This window comes from Echeneis naucrates, chromosome 9 (genome assembly GCF_900963305.1).
Source record: "Echeneis naucrates chromosome 9, fEcheNa1.1, whole genome shotgun sequence".
Classification (NCBI taxonomy): Eukaryota; Metazoa; Chordata; class Actinopteri; order Carangiformes; family Echeneidae; genus Echeneis; species Echeneis naucrates.
Window position 1 is genome coordinate 7684977 of NC_042519.1, and position 21246 is coordinate 7706222.

General features: G+C 41.1%; 2 protein-coding genes across 4 annotated transcripts; both read left to right on the forward strand.

Moving 5' to 3' along the window:
- Positions 1-161: 161 nt before the first annotated feature.
- On the forward strand, positions 162-1594 carry wu:fa19b12 (uncharacterized). Its single transcript, XM_029511443.1, has 2 exons — positions 162-601; positions 844-1594. The coding sequence occupies exons 1-2, from the start codon at positions 215-217 to the stop codon at positions 1012-1014; spliced, it is 558 nt and encodes a 185-aa protein (XP_029367303.1). The 5' UTR covers positions 162-214; the 3' UTR covers positions 1015-1594.
- A 1563-nt stretch (positions 1595-3157) lies between these two features.
- On the forward strand, positions 3158-17916 carry trpm6 (transient receptor potential cation channel, subfamily M, member 6). Of its 3 annotated transcripts, none has more exons than XM_029509720.1 (40): positions 3158-3383; positions 3517-3596; positions 3813-3851; positions 4312-4501; positions 4817-5030; positions 5112-5236; positions 5385-5556; positions 5650-5824; positions 5962-6085; positions 6166-6238; positions 6456-6556; positions 6635-6769; positions 7474-7527; positions 7671-7805; positions 7959-8075; positions 8450-8721; positions 8939-9167; positions 9784-9936; positions 10046-10201; positions 10379-10507; positions 10730-10981; positions 11074-11248; positions 11452-11566; positions 11657-11853; positions 11929-12061; positions 12239-12668; positions 13008-13716; positions 13894-13991; positions 14593-14695; positions 14960-15006; positions 15125-15183; positions 15293-15318; positions 15434-15484; positions 15658-15723; positions 15823-16121; positions 16266-16348; positions 16421-16626; positions 16731-16782; positions 16903-17015; positions 17802-17916. In XM_029509720.1, exons 1-40 carry the CDS (start codon positions 3366-3368, stop codon positions 17894-17896), a joined length of 6000 nt encoding a protein of 1999 aa, XP_029365580.1. In that variant the 5' UTR covers positions 3158-3365; the 3' UTR covers positions 17897-17916. The 3 variants fall into 3 exon arrangements, with proteins under 3 accessions (XP_029365580.1, XP_029365578.1, XP_029365579.1); XM_029509719.1 differs by having other exon boundaries at positions 3159-3383; positions 15125-15189; XM_029509718.1 differs by having other exon boundaries at positions 7959-8084; positions 11657-12061; positions 15125-15189.
- The last annotated feature ends 3330 nt before the right edge of the window (positions 17917-21246 follow it).

Here is a 21246-nt window from a genome sequence, read left to right on the forward strand (position 1 = left end):
ATGTTCCTGTGGCAGAGAGAAGCTGGAAACACGGAGCAGCATGAATGTGCCGCCACAGGAAGAGGGAGGGCCGGTGGGCGGGGCTACGCATCAAGGCCCCTCTCTGGTTGGTCACTCGGACCGCTGCGTAATAATTGTACTACCGGTGTTTAATGTTTTGCGACACAAACTGTTAGCACCGCGTGTTTAAATAACTGACCCAGAGCTGGCATTCATGGCTAAGAGACGCGCCCAGGACACTCCACTCAGAAACTCCCCTTCCAAAAGATGCTGCCGCTCGGTGTGCGGTGTGGACCCGGGGCAGGACTGCACCGCACCGGCCGGGGGTGTGAGCCTGAGCCCGCCGTCCCTGCTGGCTCTGCTGGGCAGCCGCTGCAGGAAGAGGCCGCACTACTTCGAGGAGCAGCAACAGGAAGAAGCCGCGGAGCTTTTTCCGACGACCGTGCAGGGCGACGCACGGAGAAAGCATCCCGCAGGTGTCGGGACGGTGCAGACTTCTGGAACTTTCCACGACCGAGGCAGATCCAGTTCACTCACAAACACCAAGAAACGGCCCCGAGAAGACCGTGCAGGGAGAGTTTCTCCCCCAGCTGATGATAAGGTAAGTCACTCATCGATAAAAATGATCCTGGACGGTGTTGGGCTGATCAGATTGTGAGTTGGTGTGACGACAGTAGATGTCCACTAGATGTCACCGTGTGCCTCTTAAACGGCTTCCTGTGTTCCACTTCATTGTTTTTTTTTTTTTGTCCTGATTTTGTTGATCTCAGCTGGGAGAGCTGATCTAAAATGTTTGGAGACGTCTACTGATTTCAGTCCTTCTCCCTCTATCATCGCTCTTAGTCTGCAGGTGGAGACATGGATGCTGAAGACTGCACTTTTAACTCCTTTCAGTACTGGAGGGCCCCCTTACCTGAGCTTGACCTCTCACTGCTGGAGGACGTCAGCGGCTGTTCCCCATCAACGCAAAAGTCAAACGTCAAAGACTCCTTTTCTGATGTCATGGAGACCTGAACGTGATGGGTGCTGCGGGTTACTTCTGTTAACACAGATTTTTCATGATGAAAATGTGATGCTCTAGAGCAGATTGGAGGTGCAAGGTAACAAGAAATGCACATAGGTGAGAGGCAGCAAACTGACAGCTGTAGACTGCCAGCTTACTCCAGCAAGACTGATACAGGCTGCCATAATTGATCCTTGTGCTCGTGTAAGATCAGTCCATTTGTTAAGATCTCCAACAGTATTGCAACAGTGATGGATGCGCCTCCACCCTTTGTAAATTATAGACATTTTTTTTCCTGTAAATGTTCTTTAAAATAAGAGCCCAATCCTATTTAAACGTCAGTAGATTCGTTTTTGTAAGCCCCATGTTCAAATTGTTTAAAAATTTGGCATTGAAAGTCAGGTCTGTGCATATTTCTCCATAATCAGTTTGCTTGGTGTCACTGCTAAAATTAGTTTAGATGTGAGTCTTGTGGGAAGTTTTAAGTTCACCTCATGTATTAGCACTTTTTGTTAGATGTCACTGATAAAACCCACTGCCAATCAGAGCTGATTTTCACTGCCAGTTGTTTTAATTTGCATTAAAAACTGTTTTCTATACTTGTTTCAGATTTTACCTTTTTTTTTTTTTTTCTTCATCCCCATATCTCTGCCAGTCAAACAAGACAGTCAACCGGAAGGTCAGCTACACGTCATTGAATTTAATTAATTAATCCTGTCACAAGAATCTTTGAAATCTGAAGATAATATATAAGAAATAACAAGAACATGAACAGAGCTGTACACGTAGACCATGTGGTGGTGACACAGCAGTCAGCTGTTGTCAACACATTAAAGCAAGAAATGGATTTCATGATAAAAAGATATAAATAAAAAAAAAAGTTCTTATGATAGATCTCTTTTTTTTTGGTTTGTTGGCTGTGCAGTTAATTCTGGCCTATATTACCTGTGCTTCTAACTTTTGCGGTCCACCAGTTTTTATGTGTGAATTTGTGAGTTTTTTTTTCCTTCTTCTTTTTGAAGATGAACAATCGTGGAGTTTCTTGTTTGTTTTGTTTTTGTTTTTTGTTTTTTTTTTCACATTAAGTGATCCAGTGGCCCCTCCGGCAGCTAAGCATGTGGCGAAGGTGTGGATGTGTTTGGAGGGGGTTATGAACTCCTTAAGGCCGCTCTTAGGCTCCTGACCTTTGGACCAGCGGCTGATAAAAAGCTGCTCAGTCCTCTTCAGGTCTGATGAGGAGCTGCTGTGATTAGACTGGAGATCTCTGGAGACCCCCTCATGTCAAACACCACTGGGCTTCATCTCGGCCATGGTAGGTTATGTGTAAGTGGTCTAATAGTTTCATTAGAGGCCAGATAGTTTCCAGTGAGTGTGGACCACAGGTCAGATATTTATTACTCTTTGAATTTATTACTTATTACCTGTGGCTAGCCAACAGCTAATGTTAGCAGAGTTTGCTGTCGTTTAGCTCAACCATATTAACTCATTTTACTGGGCTCGTTTTCTATCACACACTCTTATACACTTATACAGCTGACTAGGTACATTTTAACACTATCAATTTAATTTGGAAGACTATTAGTCGTGACTTTATTGGATATTGTGCCGTTATGTTACCAGATATTGCCCAGAGTAAACACTTAGCATTTTTAGCTGAGGTAAAACTTTTCTAAACTGGTATTTTTACATTGTATTTATATTTAGGGAAACACTGTAAGCTTCACTGTTGGTACCTTGAATTATGGGAAAATACATTTAAGAGTTATAGCATATATAAAATATTTTTTATTTAGTAATGAAGTGTGCTAAAGGTCGACTTGTCCAAATCCCTAATAATGAATTATATTAATATCCTTCTTGTTATAGCATAGGAAGCATCGTTTACTATGTGTGTGTAATAACCAACCTTTTAGTCATAATATGAGTTTCTTTATAAATCATCTGCACATGGAAGTTGTGATAATCTAGTGGGCTGGGTTTTTTTTCTATGAAGAAATGTGTACTGAGCCACATTGGCTACATTTCAGAGCCCTGTTTAGTGTTTACACAGCCCGACTCAGGGTGGGTGTGCACCAGCCCCCAACCATGTGTACCAATCTCAGGAAGGGGATGTGTGTATGTTTCCTCACAACAATGCCCTTCACAGCCAGGCCATTGTTAGGTCTCGGTGGGAAATGGAGCACAGGAGCAGGACATACCTTGAAAGACCAGGGAATGCACAAGGGAAGGACTCTGACTAAACTTCACAGCCACTCAGAGACACGTTTTTTAAGTGTGCAGTTCATATTTCCTCGACTGGGAGGGACCTTCAGTTAGTTCTCTCTGTGGGCAGCGTCTCGGCTGCTGGCGGCACTGTAATGAAATGGGCTTCACAGAAAAGGTCACGGATTAAATTTTTTTAAGAGAAAAATGTGCTGTCTGGCTAGAGGATGGGTTTGACAATAAAGTGAGAATATACTACCGAGCTCCAGGATCAGTGCACTGTAAGTAAACATGTTCCCTTGTTATTGCAGTCTCGAAAATCTTGGATTGAGGAAAACTTCTGCAAGAGAGAGTGTGTCAAGTTTATCCCCTCCTCTCGTGACCTTCACAGGTAAAAACAAACTATCTCAGAACTTTAATCATTAAAGAGCTTTAAAAACTTGTATCTAGAATGCAAGATTTTATGGTTCTGAGAAGTGATATGGACTGGTTTGTGACTGGAAACAACATTTTTCTAAGAACAGAACAATTTGGCACTGAGCCCTTTTTCCAGGAATAGAGATCATCTGGATTCTTCAGTAATGTGTTATTTCCTGTTGTTTTCTAGATGTATACCCATATGTCAAGTATGTCAAAGCCTGATCAGGTAAAACTCTGAAAAAATGTGTATTTTTGTTCTTCTTTGGCCTGTCACTTTCTCCCGCACCCTTTATTTCAAAATTTCCCTTTTTTGCACCTTTTTTTCTTTTGTATGAAGTTGGTGATAACAATACTGTAAAATGTCTTTAAATGGGTGAGAGATGTGTGTTCATTACCTGGGCTGCAAAATGATAAACACAAAATAGGAATAGAAAGATTGATAAAAAGGGGTGAAGCGGATGGGAGGGAGACAGGAAAATAAGAGGAATTGGTACTATCAGTCTTACATAGATCAAGGGAAGGTCAGAAGCCTGCCAGGTGAATTACAATAACCCTCCCTTGATTTTGAGCGGCCTTAACACAAAAGTTTCAGAAAGAAAATTAAATAATAATTATTAACATCCTGTTTCTTTGTTTTGGTTTCCACTTGCTGTCTGTAATCAATTTCCTATCTTTGCACTGGCCAGATGTTGTTGTGGCCGCCTGATGGGTGAGCACTCTTGGCAAGAGTCACTTCCCCCTACATCCCTCTGTCCTGGTCCTGGACAGGACGTGGAGGAAGACTGGTCCATAGAGCTCCACACCAAAGCCAGTCCCACCAACGCTTATGGGACTGTAGATTTTCAAGATACTGCCACACGTGTCTGTCGGGCCAAGGTTTGTGAGTCTACTGACTAAATGTGTGTTTCTAGGCCAAAGGAAAAAAATACTAACTTGCATAATATTTTTTATAACTTCCAGCTCACATACTGTAAACTTATTAACCACAGCTTACACATAAAATGAAGATAAATGTTCATCTACAAGTGAAAGAGACAGGAATCCAGATTTTGAACATTGTCTAAAAAAGCTGTGGTTTGCTTTGACGCAAGCAGGCTTTAGCACACAGTTTGATAGCAAAGATATTATTACCTATTATATCATCTACCGGAATCATTAAAAAGCATAAAAAGCCTGCTATATCCTCTCCAGTATGCTCGTGTGGCTGTGGACTCAAAGGCGGAGTTGCTGCTCCAACTGATGCTGAGAGAATGGCAGATGGAGAGACCTAAGCTGCTGCTGACTATCCAGGGAGGCTCAGAAAACTTCACCCTGCCTCCTAAAGTCAAGCAGGCCTTCACTAAAGGGCTGATCACTGCTGCACTTAGTACAGGGGCATGGATACTTACCGATGGCATTAATACAGGTAAATTGAAACTATGTTTGTGGCTGTAGTGTGACAAAATGTGGAAAATTTCAAGGGATATGAATATGCTTTCTGCCCTAGGTGTGTCTAGGTATGTAGGTGAGGCAGTGAAAACATTCGGCAGCCACGACCTAAGGAAGAGGAACACAGTTGGCATCACACCATGGGGTGTGATTGAAAACAACATGGACCTTATTGGTAGAGATGTAAATACTGAAATTTTATTTCTCGCTGAATGACATTACATAACATTACCAATTTAACATCAAATACATTTGAACATTTTGTAGTGAATTGTTTTTTGATGATTGGCTCTTGTTTAGCATTCAATGTGATTTTCACTCAATGGTTCAGGCATTCAGGCCCTATCAGCCACTGGGGAACCCTTTGAGCAAGAGGGCTTGTCTCAATGGTTTCCACTCCCACTTTCTGTTGGTGGATGACGGGACACTGGGAAAACATGGCTGCCAGCAAGGTCTTCGGAGGAAGCTGGAAAAACACATTCAGATACAGAAGATACACCCTCGTGAGTCAGTGGTTGTGTAACTCTTGTGTTTTTGTGTAATGCAAGCAGAGTGTGAGAAACCCACACTTTTGCTGCTTCTCTTTTTTTTTGTAGGGCTGAACCAAGGAGTGCCTGTGGTATGCATGGTGGTGGAGGGAGGCCCTTCTACTGTGTCCATGGTGTTGGAATACCTTAGCAATGTGCCCCCTGTACCAGTGTTAGTTTTCGAGGGGTCAGGCAGAGCTGCTGACCTGCTCGCCTTCTTACACAAGCAGACTGCTGCTGACAGGTATGCATGCTCTCCCTCATGTAAATCACCTGATTGTGTAAAATTACACTAAATATGTTTTGCTATACTATATTCAAGTATTTAAATCATCAGACATGTCACTAATGCACTTTCATGTTCACTACATGGACATTTAGACAGCTGGATACAGACATTAAAGAGGACTTCCTCGCTAGGATTGGAGATGTCTTTGGGGTCGACAGGGCAGAAGCATCTCACTTGTACAATCTCCTCCTTAAGTGTATGGATCACAGACAGTCTGTAAGTAAAACATGTTTTAGGGTTTGGCATATTGGGATTCGGCACATAGAGTACTCACACAGTATGTTTTTCAACAACAGATAACCATCTTTGACTCAGATTCAGAGGACCAGATGTCACCTGACGCAGCCATTCTAACAGCAACTCTTAAGGGTACTCATCTTTCTCCTTTTGGTTTGACCATAGACATTTTGACACGTCAAAGCAGGAAGATCACTGGCTTTTAATTAATATTAACAATTGCTGCATTCTTGGAACTGAACAACAATCAAATTAGCAAGGGCTAGTGTTGAGGATTCCCCAGTTAAGTGAAAATGTCAACCAAAGGTGTGTTAAATCTAATCAATTTTTTTTCCATATAATTGAACAGGCACAAAGTCAAGTCCTGCAGAGCAGCTGAGTATGGCTCTTGTCTGGAACAGGGCTGATATTGCACAAAAAGACATCTTATTGTATGGACAGCACTGGCAGGTTGGATTGAGAAATAGTGAATTCAAGAATTGACTTGTTTGATGATCCTGATAACATCATTTCATGTGCTGTTTCTAGGTGGGATCCTTGGAGCAGGCCATGCTGGATGCTCTGGTGATGGACCGTGTCAGTTTTGTCAAACTGCTCATCGACAATGGCATGACTATGAGTCGCTTTCTCACTGTGGATCGCCTCGAGGAGCTCTACAACACAGTTATTATCTTCTTTTTTTTTTAGTCTCCTTTTAATTTTTATCACATTCTCCTTTTCAGTTTCTAATATTTCTCTCTTGCTGATTATGTATGGATATACAACTTAAAAAAAATACAAAAAGCAAAAGATTTTTTCTGAAATTAGCTTGACCCTGCAGCACATTTGTTTGTCTAACTATGTTATTTTCTTCTTTTATTTCCCTTGGCTGTCACTTTGCTATACAAAACAAAGAAGATCAGTTCTTTTCTTCGTTGCTCTTGAAGTACAAATTCCAAAACGGTGGTTTTGATTAGAATCACAGTAATGCACACCAAGTGTTTTGCACCAATATTCTGTGTTTTGTGGTCAGTGGCATCCAGGGTATTTATTCCAGTTGTTCTTTTAGGATACTTTTTAGATCACAGAATTGTTTGTCATCACTAGACTTAGTCTTGGCTTTCTCCACGCTGCCTTTATCTTTTGTGTATTAAAGCCTGTTTACTTATTCATAACATTGGGATAATAAGTCCCTGTAAGGAAACAAGCTATGGATCCCAGAGCTGCTTCCATACATGCAATATGCAACTGTGTTAAATAGTATCCATTTGTTTGTTTTTTTTTTTCTTTGACTTTTTTATTTTTATTTTCTGTAAAAAAAAAAACAACAAACAAACAAACAACAAAAAACTAAATAATAATATCATAATACAAATGACTCTTCACAGCCACATGGCCAGGCAGATCGCTTCCTGCACCACCTTGTTGAAGATGTGAAACAGGTAAATATGCAGGATGTTTGGTTAAGTTAATGTAGATATGAAGTTACCCTGCAAAAGCAATGCTGTACAGGATGTTGTGTTAAGGTATGTGTGTATTTACTTTATCTATGTGTATGTACGTATGTGTCTGTGTGCATGTGTAGACTTCTCTCCCTATAGGTTACCGTCTTTCTCTCATAGATGTGGGCCTGGTAATCGAGTATCTCATAGGAGGAGCTTACCGCAGCACCTACACACGGAAACACTTTCGAGCCGCCTACAGCCACCTGCAGGACAAAGTGGGGATTGATCGTCAGAAGTCTTTCTTTGTCAACTGTTTTGATGAGTGCACTGCAAAAAAAACTTGACTTGTTTATTTTCCTGTGCACATTCATTGTAATTATTCTTGAATTGTTCTACAAATAATGCATTGGCTTCATTACTGTTTGTAGGAAGGAAGGCGGAATAGTTCCACCTCCCTGTCCAAACAGATACGGGGATTAAAACAGAACTCCAGGAGTCTCCAGGACCTGCATTTCTTTAGAACTGCGCAGCCCTACAAACGAAAGGTTGCTGAGGTGTTTTTCCAGTCTGTGTATTTTTCACACAGTTCTTTCCGTCAATAATAACCACGCAAACCTATACTCATGCATTGAATCCCCTTAAGCATAGTAATAATCCAGGCCTTAAATCTTTGCAATGATGTATGTAATAATAGTACAGCTCATTGTTAAATTCAAATGGATGTAATTTAGTCCAGCCTTATTTATATAGTCCCAAATGATAACAGAGGTTATCTCAGGGTATTTCTGATAAAGAGCAGGTCTAGACTGCCCTTTACAATATATTTTAAGAGGCAGATTACTTTATTCTGTCATTGTGCAAGATTTTATAGTTTACATTACAACCGGCTTGTTGGCTGTTTTTTGTTCTTTCTGTCTAGGAACAAGATGCATCACCTGGAAGTAGTGGCAATAACACTTTGAGCCCTGGCCTGGTTGATCCTCTACTCCAGGTTTCCTTCAACTTTAATGACCTTTTTGTTTGGGCCGTGCTTCAGCAGCGGCAGCAGATGGCATTGTTCCTGTGGCAACATGGCGAGGAAGCACTGGCACGTGCAACTGTGGCCTGTAAACTTTACCGCTCCATGGCCTTTGAGGCAAGGCAGAGCAGCATAGATGACGACATTGCGGAGCGATTTAAGTCATATTCACTGTAGGTGTATACTGTGTGTAACATGAATGAGCACCAACTAACCTTCTAGTCTGAGTCTGTTTGAAGTAACAGCAAACTTGGTCATGTTTTGAATATTATGGTGGTACTGGTGGGTTTCTGTAGTACATTTATTTATATATATATTTGTAGACTTTGTTCAGGTCTTTGTATAAGAGCCTGCATATAATTGCATGTCCCTCCTGCCTCTGTGTCTCAGTGAATTTGGTCAGCTGGCAGTGGATGTTTTAGACTGTGCATTTCGTCAGAATGAGCAGATGGCCATGAAGCTGTTGACTTCAGAGATGGAGGCATGGAGCCACTTCACCTGTCTGCAGATGGCTGTTTCCTCATGTCACAGACCATTTGTCTCACACTCCTGCACCCAGACCCTCCTGACAGATCTCTGGACTGGTCCTCTCAACATGAGAAAAAACTCCTTTTTGAAGGTGGATATTTTAAGCATTTGGAGTTAAGTCAAATGAACCAGCTAAAATTCCCATAATCTATCTTGTATATATTAATCGTACCTTTTAAAATTGACTTTGACTTTAAGTGTCTTCTCTTGTTAGTGCATGCCTTATTTGGATCGACAAAAAAAAGAAATGGGGGCAGCATGACGGTAGAGTGGTTAGCGCTGTTGCCCCGCAGTAAGAAGGTTGCGGGTTCAGTTCTCAGCCTGGGACCTTTCTGTGCGGAGTTTGCATGTTCTCACCGTGTCTGCATCGGTACTTCTGGTTTCTTCCACTGTCCAAAGACATGCATGTTTGGGTCAATTGGTAACTCTAAATTGTCCATAAGCCTGAATGTGAGTCTGTCTGTCTCTGTGTGTTGGCTGCTGTCCAGTGTGAGCACCACCAGCACCACCCACAACCTGGAAATGGATAAGTGGTTGAAGATGAATGGAAAAAAAGAAGAAATTAATAAATCTATATAATTATGTGAGATGTGCACAGTTTGATAATTTATTTGTTTCATAATATTGACTCAGTATTCCTATATATCCTGATATTTCTAAAGGGTTGTGCAAGCTTATATTACACACTTGTCTTTTTTTTTTTCCAGATAATTCTGAGCCTTCTTCTGCCCCCTGCCATCTTGCTCCTGGAGTTTAAAAGTAAAGCTGAAATGTGCCATGTGCCACAGTCCCATGAGGCAATGCTGTTTGGACTTGATTCTGCGAAGTCAGTACCAGGCCACCAGGGAACTGATTACATGGTAAAGTGATGCCTGTAGTGCACTGTCTTCCAACCGAAGCCAGAATCCTAATATCCTTAGTATTTTGATTCTGTTGGTCTTCCTGTCCCATATTAATTTTCTCTCACAGGACAGTCATGATCCTGAGCAAGGCCTGTCTTTTCATGACAAATGCGTTGAACCGGTGTCAGAAACTGTGTCCTCTTTGGGTGCACAGTGTCTTTCCTGGATCAAAAAGCTTTATGAATTCTACACAGCTCCTGTTGTCAAGTTCTGGCTTCACACGGTAGGTATAGTATTTGTTTTTATACTTAATAAATGAATAAATGTAAAATATTTGTCTTCCTGAAAGCACAATAAATGGACAGGTACCACCTTGTCTTGAATGCAGAATGTCATTTGATGTAAATTTTATTATTTATACTGTCTCTTTCCTAATTATTTGGCTCCATTTCCACTTTAGATGTTCTACTTGGCCTTTCTGATGTTATTCTCCTACGTCATCTTGGTGAAGATGGATGATCAACCTAGTGTTCAGGAGTGGCTTGTCATATTGTACATCTTGGCCACTGCAATGGAGAAAACCAGAGAGGTGGGAGGGCCTAGGTGTAGACTCCTCTTAATGTCTCCTTTGTAGTAATTGAGCTATTAATGTGCATTGGTGCATGTGTTAGTGATCTACTTTCTATAAAGGGCACCACTAAAAAAATTTCACATTGATGATAAAATTGAATTAATTAGTACTTTACACAAGTCAGAAGAGTCTTGATACAGAAGGCAAACTTAATAACAAAAATATATACCTCTCTATTAGGTAGTCATGTCTGAGCCAAGGAAGCTGAGCCACAAGCTAAAGATTTGGTTCTCAGAGTATTGGAACATGTCAGATTTCATTGCCATCCTGCTCTTCCTGGCTGGACTGGTAATGCGCTGGCATGCTGATCCTTACCGGACAGCAGGGCGCATTGCCTACTGTCTGGACATCATCTTCTGGTTTGTCAGGGTGACAGATCTGCTAGCTGTCAATAAGCATGCTGGTCCGTACCTCACCATGATCACTAAGATGGTGAGTAAAGACTTCAAACGTACATGTGGGTTTGGAAGAAATAGGAATATTACTTTTTGTCACCCCATTTTCCTCTCTCTTTGTCCTCCCAGACTAGTAACATGTTCTTCATCGTGGTCATGATGGCTATAGTACTGCTGAGCTTTGGGGTGTCCAGGAAGGCCATCCTGTCACCAAATGAGGAGCCATCCTGGGTTCTTGCAAGAGATGTAGTCTTCCAGCCTTACTGGATGATCTATGGCGAAGTCTACGCAAATGAGATAAATCGTTAGTGATTTAATCAAAAAGACAGCTTTGACGCAAACTTGAAGAATTTAACTGTGACTACTTTGGTGTTGACTTATCTTTAATCTTTTCATAGTCAATGTGCTAAACATCACTTTTTCTGTAAAGGGACATTAACAGGCCGTTAAACAATCATTTGTTTGCTAACTCAAAACTCTTGTGTTTATGTCTCTGTGTGTTAACAGCCTGTGAGGATAATGATTCGTGTCCTCCTACTTCATTTCTTACTCCATTCCTTCAAGCTGTCTACATGTTCTTCCAGTATATCATCATGGTCAACATTCTTATTGCATTTTTTAAGTAAGCTGCTTTCTCTAATTATTTTTTTCTACATTGTGGCACCCACAAGAAACAGTTGTTTCATCAAACTGAATGTTGTCCTCTTCACAGCAACATCTACTTTGACATGGCATCAAAATCCAATAAACTGTGGAGATACAACCGTTATCGCTACATAATGACGTATCAAGCGAAGCCATGGCTGCCTCCGCCTCTTATCATCCTCAGTCACATGACGCTGGGTTTGACAGCCATCTACAGGACATTAAACGGAGATGCTGAGCAGGAGGAAAGAGGCTCTGGACTTAGTGAGTACCACAGCTATTTCAGTAGTTGTCTATACAAGTCAGTTTACAGCACATCTTTTAATACATCTTTACCAGAGCTTTACTTGGGCCATGAGGATCGTAAGAAGCTCCATGAATTTGAGGAGAAATGTGTCCAGGCCTACTTCCATGAGAAGAGTGAAGGTCCCCAGAGTAGTCAAATTAACAGGATCAGAGCTACAGCTGATAGGTGGGTGCACAAAGCAGGAGTGTGGGATTAAGTGTGAAGTAAAGAAATTCACGCTGTGTCAAATTACACTTAGACATCTGTATGAACATGTGTTGACTAAGTCAAAATCATTAATAAAGAGGAAAAAACATGTCTAAACAATTCAGATATCTTTTTTTCAAATGTTTTCCTTACTAGAGTAGAGGAGATGTGCATGGTGATGGGGGAAGTCTCAGAGAGGGTGAACTTCATTCAGGACAGCCTGTCAGAGTTGGACTGTCAGCTGGGTCAACTCCAGGACCTTTCAGTGATGGCCGTGGACACCCTCACCCTGCTCTCTGCTTCTGACAGCCTGCAACAGGAAGAGGCACGTCTGGCTCAGTGCCGACCTGTCCAGGCTTCCCGGCACATCCTTCCTCACAGCTGGACCCTCCCACACAGAAATGGAGCAGACTCTGATGTCCCTAATATGCGATTGCTAATGACCAAGTCGTGTAAAAGTACCCCACCTTCTTTGGTGAAGGGCTACACTCTGGCAGGGAGCAGAGTGGCATCACAAGAGCGCCATGTTGGAGCCAGGGGTAGCAGGGCAGGAACACAAGAACACGCTGAGGAAGGAGAGGAGGAAGTAATGTTTTCATTTTGATATAATAATATTGTAGGAGGGGCAGTATGGCGGCATAGTGGATACTGCTGTTGCCCCAGAATAAGAAGGTCGTGGGTTCGGTTCCCAGACTGGGGCCTGGACTGCAGAGTTTGCATGTTCTCCCCGTGCCTGTGTGGGTTTCCTCCCACCATCCAAACACATAATGTTTGGGTTAATTGGTCTCTAAATTGGTGGTTGTTGGTGTCTGTCTGTGTGTTGGCCCTGTGATGGACAATAGGTTACCTGCAATTTAACAAAATAACAGTAATTTCCTCAATTTGAAATATTTAATTTAACATACATTTCTCCTATGTTTCACAGTTTGATACTTTTGAACATCCCATTGAGAAGCTGCTGGGAGTTCCCCAACCTGTGCCGCAAACCTGTGCCACACACACCTCCTCTCATTTTCTCAGAGTTCACATCGGGGGTTTCAGGGATCAGTCAGCTTGTGAGTCCCATGGATCATCCCGTTGTGGGTCTCCTTATTCTCCCAGAGCTTTGGAGTCACCACATTCTAAACTCTGGACATGTGACCCATACCTCTATCCCAGTCAAGAGGAGACTTCCATGGAAGAGGAACAGGAGGGTGGAGAAGAAGGAGAAGAAGGAGGTTACACAGAGCAGGAAGAGCAAAAAGGGGAAAGCACACAGGAACAGTTCTGTAACAAAACAGTATCAAGGGCTTCTAGCAATGCTGTCCTTCTTTCTGACCCTCGAGACATCTCTGTGGGTTTAGTTAATCCTGCCCTTTCTCAGGATACTAGCCAACCAAGTTCTCGGTCCAGATCCTCCAGCCAATGGGTAAGACCTGTGAAATCCCCCAGGTGGCTATGTTTGTCCAGAGACCGTCCCTACGGTTACTGCCGGTCTTTGTCATCCAGTGTGGAGAATATGACTTTCTCTGGGCCAACTGTCACTCCGACAAGGACATCGCATCCCTATTTGAATGAAGCAATGAACAAAGAGAGTTTGCCCAGTGGACGGGGCTTTAAGGATGACACATCACTATGCTGCAATAAGGGCAGAGGTATTGTTTAAGTGGAAATTGACAATTCAGATGTGTGGCATTGCTTTTTTCTCTGTCCTGTCCTTGAAGATTATTTAAAAAACCTTCATAATACATTTATGAATCTTCTTGCCAAAATAACTTAATGGTTTTTTGCAAATATTCTTCGTAAAAGATTATTTGTTTTTGTGTTTGCAGAGTGGTCGAAGTCCTCTGACTTTACTCAAATCTTAAAGAGCAGAAGCATAACCTGGACTGGAAAAATAGTGAGGATACAAGAGAGGACCCCAGATACTGTAATGTGACACAGAGCATGCAATTGGAATTGTACTATGAAGGCTCAGAAAGACACTGAAAATTGCATCATAAATCTGAGACCTGCTGAACTGAAACAATGAGCCCCAATTGACTGACTGATTAAGTGTTGTGTTTATCCCCTTTGCTGGCCTAGCTTTTTTTTTTATATTCCCAATGGGTTGTTAGGGTTAGTGATTTGCATTAGCAGTATTGAAGATTTAGTCCCTTTGTCATTAAATTAACTGCCTTGTCAGACTTTTTTAGTTGTTTTTGAGCAAACCCTTGCTCTTTTTTTGCCCCTATTGCTCCATAAACTCAAAAGCGACCTCGCCTTCTCTAGGCACATCTGTCTCTGCTGATCACATGTCAGCTGATGTGAATGAGCTTCTGACTTCCTTTTTGATTTGTCATTTTAAAAGTAATTGCATCCAAAATAAAGCACAGTCCTGTGTGGAATATAAGCATTTAATGATCCAGATGTGGCTCCTGGTTATCCTCCAGACATTTTGAATCAAAATTGCATATGACTTTGTCCTGCCATATACTATTGATTTTATCTTATGTGACTTCACCTGACCATCCATTTTTTATGGAAAACAGGTAACCATGCAGACACATTTGTCAGATGCTTGCTGGAGAAGGTGGCAGTGGGCGAGAGGAGAACCTACTTGTTGGTCGGCCTCAACCAGCCTCAGTCAGCTCAGTAAGGCTATACAATCCTATTTAGGTTGAGTACTTGATATACTGTATTATTAAATACAGCTCTCAGCTGTATGGGCATGGAGAAGCCGAGGACGGAAATATAGGTTTTTTTATACTAAGATCTTTTTTAATTTATTATGCAGCCAACCTAGTGTATACAAGTAGACAACAAACAATGGCCTTGCAAGCCATATTTGCATTGTATTCAATTTACATGTGGTGTAAAATTTTGTTGTAAATGTTAGTAATATCAATATTGTTACAGATTTTGAACCCATGGATTTGTTACAGAAGCAAGTGTTTTCCCATCAGGTAAAGGTTTGGTAAATTGTGGCAACAAACTGAGAAAGACAAAGAATACTATGAAACATAGTGAGAGCATAATTATTCACTGAGATTCATCTGATTATCTTTGGCCTCTGACCTTCAGGATGTGCGGAGCCCCACTCATTCAGCATGTAACAGCTGGGCCAGAACCATGAGCCACAGGTCTTTGTAAGTCTGGCTGTCTTTTGGCTTGCAACAATATCTGGGTAGTTCAAAACACTGGGAATTTTAATAATTAAATCAAACTTTCTTCTCCATGTCCCTGTTGCAGTTTACAGAGTGGCGTTGCCCCTGAAGGTATTTCAGCATTTGCAGTTGGCTTAAATTCCCGACAAAATATGTTTACAAAGTTAATGGATTCATAATTTTTAAATTAACTTCTTTTGTGTTTTAATTCATTTGTTTGCTGCAGCTAAGAGCTCCTCATTCCAGTCCACTGAAAATTTGTATCCACACTATTCAGGTACACGGTGAAGCTTGTGTTGTGTTAAATCAATGACGATCCACATCTTTGGAGCTGTAGATCCCAAAAGTTTTTCATACCTGAAATCATCTGTCTCTTCTTCTGGGGCTTTGACAATTTATACTTGTCTTTTAACTTGCATGTAGTTTTGACTTGTGTCTGTGTGTTTACAGCCATGGAGAGAAACAATCTGATGAGACTGGCTCATGACATCCCCTTCACTCCTGTCTCCATTTTAGGTATTTTTTGGGGTGATTTTTGTTTCACTTTACAGAGATCTGTGTCTCGAGCAATTCTTTCCTTTTTTTTCTATTTTCTATTTTCCTCATTCTCCTCAGGAGGTGAAGAGGTGAGCATCTACTCTCTGGAGGAAGTGCCCTGTAATGCTGACCCTGAATCCAACACAGTGTCTTCCTGGTCATCACGCGGCCTGTCTGCAATGCTGCAACCCCTTTTCAGTGAGGAGGGCTCTCTGGATGGGGGGCTCCGCCGAGGCTGCAGGGTGTTATGTACCTGGGCAGAAAGGGACGTGCTCAGACCTGGTCACATATATGTGGTCAAAGCTTTCAGGCCAGAAGTGGTCCGTGCGTGGCAGAGATACTTCCATGGTAGCACAGCGCTGCAGCTTTGTTTAAGGGTAAGTGCAAATATGCAGAGAATTACCAAACTATTGTCATGGCAATTTTAGGGGTTGATGGCAATGCTATCCAGTAGAACTCCATCAGATAGTAAGGGACATCAACTCGCATTTCATGTAGCTTTGTGTTTGACATTCCTGAAGGAGATCCAGCAGCAGAGAGCAGCCCAGAAAATGATGCAAGTGTTTAACCAAGTCAAACCTAATGATATGCAACACTCACCAAGGTATTTGCATTTTGTATGGCATGCGTGTCTGCATGTGACTGTGCATATTCTAATTGCCTTTCTGTCATACAGATTTCTTGACGTCTCGTTGGTTCTCTGGCATTCAAACGGCCAGTGGCTGACTATCGAGAAAAACATGTGTGGTCATTTCCGGAAATACAACAACAACACAGGAGAGGAGATAACCCCCTGCTGTTCGCTGGAAGAAATGTTGTTAGCGTTCTCCCACTGGACTTATGTGTACTCAAGTAGAGAGCTCCTGGTGCTCGACATTCAAGGTAGATCTTTGTGTGTGCTTGTGCACCAACATATGAGTTATTGAGTGTGTATCTGTTGTTTTTATTTCTTTGTGTACTTATTAATTTATGTCTGTTCTTGACAGGAGTAAGAGAGGAACTGACTGATCCAACTGTCATTATGGCAGACGACCACAGGTGCAGAGACCATTTCTAACCAACGCATCAAGATTATTCATGTATTATTGATAATTCTTGAAGGACACGTAAATCGTCTTTTGAATTTTGACTCCCAAGCTGCCTCTGACTCTCTTGCAGTGTCAGCAGGGGTGAGATGCTTTTCGGTCCAGATAACCTTGGACATGCAGCCATCACTGGTTTCCTGCAGAAACACTCTTGCAATGTCTGCTGCCACAGACTGGGCCTCACAGGTCAGTCATATAAAAAAAATCCTATTCTCTGAGATTAAAAGAACATTTGTATGTCAACATTGTCAAAGCACTGTAGTGTATTACAGTGCTGTATTTGTGTCCAAATTAGTGCATGACATGCTGATAAGCATTTAAACTTATTGTTAGGATAACATGGGTTTTGTTTTTTGTTTTTTTTTACTATTGTGTGTATGTGCATTTTGTATTCATATGTCGCCTTTGTGTCATTACTCAGGAGGTCAACATTGGCTCTGAGATAAATCCTGAGCAACTTCAAATGAAAACAGCTCATACCAACAGCCAGCTAATTAAGCCACAAATGTTCGTTTATTTCGCTTACAACAGTAGTGTTGAGTCGTGGGGGTGGGCCTTGCTTTGTGCGTTGTGCTGCATGGCCTTTGATTACGTATTAATCATTTCTTTGTGCTGGCGATGTGCTGCTGAGACATTAGCTTTGATTAGCTATTAATTAACGTCTCTGGGTACACATGATACCGGCATCTAGAGGATAACTGCTCAGAAGGAAACTGTGCTCAAAAACAAACAAGCCCAGCAAACAAACACACCAACACAAACATTCAGACACAGTTGTTTTGATATTTCAAAGGTGTGTTGTATTTCCTCTTCCTCATCTTGTGTCCTCTCCAAGATTTCTCAGACAAATCAAACCAAATTATTCATGCTGGATGCGCGGACTTCCTCCCAGACCTGTCAGTATTCTCTTTCTTGTGGTAATGACTGCGTTATTGGAATGACATATCGCTAACTGATGTTTCTGTTGTTCAGATTTAAGGAAGCATCTGGACAGCTGTGAGAACAGCAGTGAGGCAGAACCGACGCTGGAGAATGAAGAACAAGAGGACATTGAAAGCAGGGTGTGAACTCTGACCCAGGAATCAGGGAAAAAAAGACAAGCATACACACACTAATACATATTAGGCAGAAAAAAAACATTACTGTCATCAGTAATGATGAACAATAAAGATGAACCACATCACACCTTATTTGTTCACAGTCAGTACAAAGTGATGGAATAGTGATATCATTATGAGATGCTGTGATTGGCCACTACTTTGTATTTTGCATTAAGGATGGTAATATATTCTCACAGTTTATTAAGTAATCACTTTCAGATAAATACATGTGTTGCACAAAAATGTAGGAGACAGGATTTTTTATAAAATTTATATCATTATGGTGAATCTTGTGTGATACAATAGGAAGCACAGGACAGGTTCCCATGTAATTGCTTAGATTTTTTATTTATTTTATTTTTTTTGCACTACATGTTTTGATATTGAGACAGAGACACTACTATTGTTATAATTAGTATATCCATTATGGATTAATTTCCCAAATTGAATTTGTGCCAGTCTTAGCTAGAATAAATGTTAAAATGTAACAATGTGAATACGTGAGACGAAACATGAGGCAGAAATGCACCCATAAAATTTCTTTTATTTTTTTTTTCTTCCCACAACAAAATGTCTACAAAAGCGATAAAATATAGAATTTAACAAAAAATCACTTCAGACCTTCACATTGTATATACATCTCAAAGGAGGACTCACTAAGGGCCCTGCATAGCTCTGAACTTCAACCCATTCAGATTGCTCAAATTTGGGTGTTTGTGCCCCCCTTTTTTGCAGATACATGCATACCTGCCCTCTTTGATTCTCATGTGAAAATGAAAATTGTACTGTAGAGCTCATGGAATTATAATGGAGTCAGAGTTCAGAGTCAAGCAGAGTCCCTTCTCACAGATGAAAAAAAGCATAAAATGTAAAAACTGTTTATCAGTGTAATCAATTACACATTTTCCGTGGAGTTCCCCTTTTTTTGAATGGTTTCTCAAGTAAACTCACACAGTAAAGCATCTACGCTCCACTCTGCCAATCCCTCGTCTCCTTACTAGCTATGGCACTTTGAAAACAAACAAAGAAAAAAAAATTTCTTGTGTTTTTTTGCTTGTTTTGTGTTGTTAGTCCTGTGTAAAAGAGGTTCTGTAGCCCAAGTACCTTTTAGGTTATGGTTACAGATTGCTACATTTTGTTTTATTTGCTCTTGCTGGGATGCAAAGACATTCTAAACAATAAATTAACAATTTTCAACATTACTCCAATTGCACGCATGTGTAATGCATCAACAAAGTTTACAAAGCATTGGTAGAGCAAACATCATCTCACTCTCTATTTCTTTGTCTGTTTCACTCGCACACACATACACACAAACACACACACACACACACACACATACACAGACACACACACATGCTCAAACAGGTTTTCTTCGGAAAGCGAGGAGGAGGTTTGGGGTGGAGTGTATTTGACCAAGTATAGGAAATGCATTTCAAACCAAGTGCAGTAAAAATGTCTGCACAATTTGTCCGTGTCGTCGCATGAAACAACGACCAGTTGAACTGCGTGCTCTGCAATGTCAGTCTGTGTCGATGGAGCGGTAAAGGCGCGTGATGCGTTCAGCCCCTCGCACTGAACTGGTGTTACTCCATAACATTCAGAATAATTTACCCTCCCCATATCGTTTCATCCCACTGCAGGTTAAGGGCCTCTGATCTGGTTTAATAAGGCCAGTTCAGGAAAGGCCTGTTCACCAACTGGTTAAACCAACTCACACATTCAAAGGTTGAGAAAAAAAAAAGATTTCAAATCCAACAAGAAATTTTAAGTTGGTTGTGTATAAATAAGAGCATTTTATTTAAAAATTCTTTCAGCTTGTGAAAAAAAAAATGCTTTGAACTGATTGAATTGAAGAATTTGCCCTGAAACCCATCACCCACCCTGCCAATATCCCCTCCCCCAAAACCCACAATATCATGAGAAGATAAAACACAAATAAGCCCCAAGTGTTTCATTGTAATGAAACTTCATGCAAATAGAACAGAACAACAATAGGCTAATAGTAATAGAAGAATAGTAGTCATAATAAGAACAATAATAATAGTAAATAGTAATAAAATAAAAAATAATCTTACAATGCAAACATGACAGTAGTAAATGCCTCCAGTTCTTATTGCTACAGTATCTTACTTACAGTGTTGCGTTGCCACTCGTTCTTGCCAGCACATCCCCTTTCACAAACCCATCCCACCCATCTGATTCACAGTCTAAAAAGGGAAAATTAAAACGTCACACACAAAAACTTCATATTGAGAGTTGGAATTCACTGTCCGAAGGGCGTTGTGATGGCGCTTGATTCACAGCTTACTAGTGGACTTCCCTCAATGTCCCGAAAGCAGCAAAATAAGCAGTAAACATGAGTGTACAGTTGTGACAAGAACACACTGACATACAGTGTATATATTTATATAGATATATGTATATGTTTTTTTTTATTGTGCTACGTAACAATGCTTGTCATATAATCAGGGCTTTAAAGAGAATTTTGGACAGTGAATTCATGCTCTATACACACATACATACACACAGACACACTTATCAAAGCCTTGTCTGGGCGGATGTGGTTATTCTTTAATAATTCTTTTTTTTTTTTTTGTAAATTTGCAAAAATATTAAACCCTCTTTTAATGCGAACAGAAAAAGAGCTGTTCCCTGAGAGATGCTGCGTAGTGCATCGAGCCTTAATGAGCAAGTGATTGTCTTAAAGAGTCACTGGCCTCTGATCTGGGGTGGGGTTCATGGCGGAGGGTTGGGGTGTGGGGGTTGAGTGAAGGATCCAGTGAATGGATCGCTGACACACCATTAAACAGATGGATGTGAGCAGATCTCTAATGTTCAACATTGATGCCTGTTCCTCATGCTCTTGGCATCAAGAAAGCGTCTATGGTGGGATGAAAACGGTTCCAAGCTTCAAGTGTTTCTAAATGCATAACTGCTGTCCTTGACTTTAAAAATGTAGAGATTTGGCCACTGTGCCATGGAAATTTCCGAACAGACAAGCTAACAGAGAGCTCCATGTTTAGTTAGTTAACAACAGTAAATCACAGTCCACTAATATAACCATAGTGATTAAAGCTGGGGTAAATGTCCAAGTGCTGTTCAGTGTGGGAAAAAAAAGTTAATTTATAAAACTAATTTACCACCAGCAACAAAATAAATGCTCACAGAGCATCTAGTGGCTGAACATACAACTGCGCAAAGCTCTTAAATGTGACTTCTCAATGTTTTTTAAAAATTGTTCCCTCACCAAAAGATAGTGATAAGTGCCATCAATCCCAAGGACTGTATCAGTTGATTTAAGTGCCCAGTAAAAC